The following is a 5,103-nucleotide window of genomic DNA, read 5'->3' as shown; positions in this document are numbered from 1 at the left end:
AAAAAATCTCTTCCTAATATCCAACCTAAACCTCCCCTGGCAGAGCTTGAGTCTGTGCCCTCTTGTCCTCCTGCTGGTTGCCTGGGAGAAGAGACCAACCCCCACCGGACTACAACCTCCTTTCAGGGAGTTGCAGAGGGTCATAAGGTCTCCCCTGAGCCTCCTCTTCTCCAGGCTGAACAACCCCAGCTCTCTCAGCCTCTCCTCATAGCACTTGTGCTCGAGTCCCTTCACCATCCTCGTTGCTCTTCTCTGGACTCACTTCAGTACCTCAATATCATTCCTGAACTGAGAGGCCCAGAGCTGAGCACAGTACTCAAGGTGTGGCCTCACCAGCACCGAGTACAGGGGCAGAATCACCTCCCTGGTCCTGCTGACCATGCTGTTCCTGATCCAGGCCAGGATGCCATTGGCCTTCTTGGCCACCTGAGCACACTGCTGGCTCATGTTCAGCTTTCTATCTATCCAAACTCCCAGGTCCCTTTCTGCCTGGCTGCTCTCCAGCCACTCTGTCCCCAGCCTGTAGCTCTGCATGGGATTGTTATGGCCAAAGTGCAGGACCAGCACTTGGCCTTGTTAAACCTCATCCCCCTGGAATCAGCCCATCTCTCCAGCAATTGCTCTCCTCAGCAGTGGAAAATCAGCTGTACAGAATAATATTTCCAGATGAGACAGAGTATTAGAAGTTGCTGTTAAGCAGAAGACTGAGAGACAAATATGCAAAGATGTGTTTCTAGGACTAAGAGCTAGCATTTTAAGATACAAGTACTTCACAGAAAAATAAACATCCGACTACAAATGTCATCAAAACCTTTGGGAGAGTTTGTAAAGTCATCAATCCTATATTTATGAAAAAGCTTAAAGTCCAAGTTAAAAATTCATCTTGGATGGGCTTTGTGTAACAGACGTGAACAAACATAACGCAACAGTTAATCACTCACCCAGTATTTCGTGAGGTTTGATCATTCGCAACTCAAAGAATGTATTGTAGCAATCCAGTGCTGCTAAGAACATATCCATCCACTGCATGACAGCCTGTAAACTGAAGGGCTCCTGCATTCTATGGAGAGTTGGCTGAGAAAGGATCCCAGATGGACTTTTGCCATCTGTGCCACCTCCTTCAAATTTGATAATGAGGAAAGAAACCTCTCTGTATTTTAGAACATCTGTCAGCCAAGAAGATGGAGACTTGTTTCCTGATAGAAATGAAAAAGGAAATATAAATTCTCTATGAAAAACGTTTCAAACCAGCAAGGAGCTAGAGGTAAATGGACTAACACACTCAAACTTGTGTTTTAAACTGACTCTTCCAGCAGAGAAGGTATTGGTTCTGGTTTAGCCTTGGTCACACTACTAAAATTACCCATAAGGAAGAGGTCAATTTGAAAGACATTCCCACTAGTTCCCCATCAGCAAATTCTGCCTTTGTAGCTGGATACAATAGCAGTTCTGGACCTGGAAGGACGTCTGCAATGAACTCCTTCTTCTATGTCCACAAATATCCCTGAGATTCCCACAGTACCTGATTTCCAATACAAGCCACTACTCAGTTTCTGTTTAGCAGCCCTGAGTGAAGAGACATTTACCTCAAAAATAATTTTTCTTGTCTTTCATACCTTGCACAGAAAACAGAGGGATGGCACGCACAGTACTTAGAAAGCAAAGATAATAGTGCAGTGTGACTTAAAATACCTGGTAATAAAGGAACAAATTCATAGAAGAGCTCCATGGCTTTATGTCGGCAGTCTGTCTGAGGTCGTCCACACTGCACTAAGAGCCACATCACAACGTCCACAAGACATACTGACTTCGCAGCTGGAAATCCTCTGCACCAAAACATTAGGGATTAACTAAGAGGACATCTACCAAGAAGCCGTAATATTCCAGTTCCATGACCATTATAAATGTTCTTTTATGCGTCTAATCACAACCCAACTGCACTACGAGGACAAGTTCCTCTACAAGCATGTCTTGCACTGCTTTCAGTTCTCCTCACTGTGCTTTGGATCCCCAGAGCACAGACTTTGTGGGAACAATTTAAAAACGCAGAATCAGATATCTTCCCTTCTCTTTGTAATTCAAAGAGGCAAAGACAAAGAATAAAGTTTAAATAAGTCCGCACAGGTTTCCTCCACCCCCCTAATTGTTCAGTCTCCTAACTTACCCAATGTCACACCAGTGACCCAAATCTAGACTCCACTTGCCAGTCTATTTAAGATGACATGATAATTTGAGGTAAAAAGGGACCTCGGGGAGTCTCTAGTCCAATCTCCTGTACAAATCAGGGTCAGCTATGTGATCAGACCAGGTGATTCAGAGCTTAACTCAGCCTGATACTGAATCCATTTTTGTCTCTTCCACCTTTTTCACTACCCCTCTTGAATTGTAGATCATCCTGTTGCAGCTAGCTCTGCTTCTGTTAACACTTAACAGCAGTAACAAAGACTTTGGAGGAGGTTCCTCCAAGTGCTTTGTAGCACCAGTGCTAATGTTATTATAAACACTGCTCTGAGGGAACATGCTTTTCTCTTCTGCCTGTCCTTGCTAAACTAAAGCAAGCTCACCATGCTGGAAAAAAGAACGAGCATCATGATCCTCTCATATTACATCCAGCATGTTCCCACCAGTGGTTCAACAGACCTACCAGGAGATCTGGATCAGCAGTGGTCATAGGATGAATTCCTCATTCAGAACCCCAAGCATTTAATGGAATCACATACATTGTTAATTAAAATGCAGTATTAACCAAAAAAAGGCAAACTGCTGACCGTGGCACTCGCCGCTTTCCCTCCTTGTTCAGAGAGTGAGCTTTATGCTTGATTATGCGCTTCAGGTGATTAATAGCATCACAACATTGTTGAGCAGTACCTGTTAGAAAGAGAATTGACATCTACAGATAAATGCCAGTAACTTGGTTAAATGAATCAAGATATTAGAACTACATACATGGTGCAAGAGACAAGAGGATGTCTATGAGCTCCACTACTGTGTGCTTCTACAGCAAAGTTTTAAGGCCACAGAACAGAATCATAAAATAGCAGACAGGCCAGCATGGACTCAGCCCACCCTGAGGCTTGTGATACAAAACTGTGTACTCTATTTTCTGTGATCATGTTTAGAGAAACCGTAAAGTTTTCACATATGAGTATTTCTTCTGGGGCCACTTCTATCATACACTGAACTGTTCCTTTGAAATAAACAAAGCTTTGTTTCACCAGTTTTTGGTTTTATGTTCTGGTTACTATTAACTGATGAAAGCTAGAGCATAAAAAAAGAAAAAAAGACACAAAATCAGGTTTACTGAAGAATCATTAGTACTGCGTAAGTGGTCATAGATTCTTTACATACCTTTATACTGTTGCAGAGAGTAATGACAAAGCAACCAGGAAAGGGTATTACAAAATGGTGAAAATCTTCTACAGAAATCTCAATTTCTAGAGTATTTTGCTTGTTATAAAAGAGTAGACTAAGATTCTCATTGAGGTAAACTTTAACACTGCGTAACTGTAAAACCAGGACTCAAATCGGAAGCATCAGTAGCATTTTTAGAGTTATTACAAAAATGTCAATCATTGTAAATATGAAGAAGTTCTTTCTCCTGGGCTCAAAATATTTCACCTTTATATGTTGCAAGGAGTTGATTCAAAGAGTTCCCAACTATGTATCAAATGACCTTTCTATCAGCAATGAAAATAAACTTTCTTTTGTAGCGAAAGTAAGCACACGTACTTTTCTTACAGTTAAAGTTTTTCTTTTTAAATGCAAGATTCAACAGGATACTTTTCTTCACCTCATAGTTGATTAACTACATCTTACCTAATGATTTCTCATCTGTATGGGCTAAGGCCAAGCTTTCCAGGAAAACAACCAATGCTTCAAATACAAACTGCTCCACCAGAGAATTTTCTTCCCTTTATAAATCAGGAGAAACTTTAATGAGAAACATGAGTAGAAGAAGCAGTAGGTGTGAAAGTCTAATTAAAAGCCACCAAATTAAATATTGTAGAGATAAACCGCACAAGGTATTTGCACAAATAGTATATCTAAACCTGTATAAAACACAGCAATGAAATTTGCTGATCATCCTGAAAAGGCATAAATCACTTCTCATAAACTTGTGATAAAAACTTACATTTATATGTTCCCCACTGGCAGAAAGCCCAAACTACAAGATCATTATTAAAAATTAATAAGCTGAGTAACTATATTTTACAGTTATCATATACATTAATAGAATGTGCGTCAGTGGATGACTATTTGAGTTCTACAATTACTTCTTTGTATCTCACTGAGCCCTTAGTCCAAGCCAGTTACTGTTTCAAGCTCTGTTTGCTCACCTAAATTCTCGGTAGATACTGTTAAAAGCAAGTGCTGCACCCAGTCTCTTGAAAGCACTGGGATGAAGAGCAAGACTATACAACCGTTTAAAAAGAGACTTGGTGTTTGCTGGGCTTTTCTCCTGCTGTCTCGGTGTTGTCTGCTTAATAGACCATTTCAAAAATTCTCGTATGCACTGACCACAGAAATCTCTCAAAGTGCTGTCAACTGGGTCCACTATGCCACTCTGAAATTACACAAGATTGTTTCATCACAAGAATGAAAAAAACCTGTTATTGTCTCAGTGCACTTCAGTAGTTCCTAGTATATATTGATGTTAGAGTGTTTCATTAATCCTATTATGACTGTAAAGATGAAACACCTGCATTTTGAGAATGCTAAAGAAAGAGGAATCCACCACCAAAATCTCAGTTAGTAAGCAATAAATGGTCATTAAAAATAATTAACTAAACAAACCATTTTCTTTCAGGCGAACAAGAAACCATTTTATCTGTTGATGTGTTCCTGGTTCTTTCTGTAGCAAACTGCTGCTAGTTAAAGTAACATGGCACAGAGAAACACCTGCATTTTGAGAATGCTAAAGAAAGAGGAATCCACCACCAAAATCTCAGTTAGTAAGCAATAAATGGTCATTAAAAATAATTAACTAAACAAACCATTTTCTTTCAGGCGAACAAGAAACCATTTTATCTGTTGATGTGTTCCTGGTTCTTTCTGTAGCAAACTGCTGCTAGTTAAAGTAACATGGCACAGAAGAGAAGAAAG

General features: G+C 40.2%; 1 protein-coding gene across 1 annotated transcript in view; it reads right to left on the bottom strand.

The window, feature by feature from the left end:
* The window catches only part of PRKDC (protein kinase, DNA-activated, catalytic polypeptide), a gene marked incomplete at both ends in the record, with an annotated part of 71,857 nt that overhangs the window by 45,332 nt on the left and 21,422 nt on the right, over positions 1-5,103 (bottom strand). Inside the window, 6 exons of the mRNA XM_009079510.1 lie at positions 942-1,196; positions 1,693-1,826; positions 2,769-2,868; positions 3,817-3,911; positions 4,338-4,564; positions 4,939-4,957. Of these exons, the coding sequence (XP_009077758.1) occupies positions 942-1,196; positions 1,693-1,826; positions 2,769-2,868; positions 3,817-3,911; positions 4,338-4,564; positions 4,939-4,957 (830 nt within the window). The remainder of the gene's footprint in view (positions 1-941; positions 1,197-1,692; positions 1,827-2,768; positions 2,869-3,816; positions 3,912-4,337; positions 4,565-4,938; positions 4,958-5,103) is intronic.

The sequence above is a fragment of the Acanthisitta chloris genome, unplaced genomic scaffold, assembly GCF_000695815.1.
Source record: "Acanthisitta chloris isolate BGI_N310 unplaced genomic scaffold, ASM69581v1 scaffold1790, whole genome shotgun sequence".
Lineage (NCBI taxonomy): Eukaryota > Metazoa > Chordata > Aves > Passeriformes > Acanthisittidae > Acanthisitta > Acanthisitta chloris.
The sequence above is the reverse complement of the archived record's forward strand: the minus strand, read 5'-3'. Positions and strand labels throughout refer to the sequence as shown.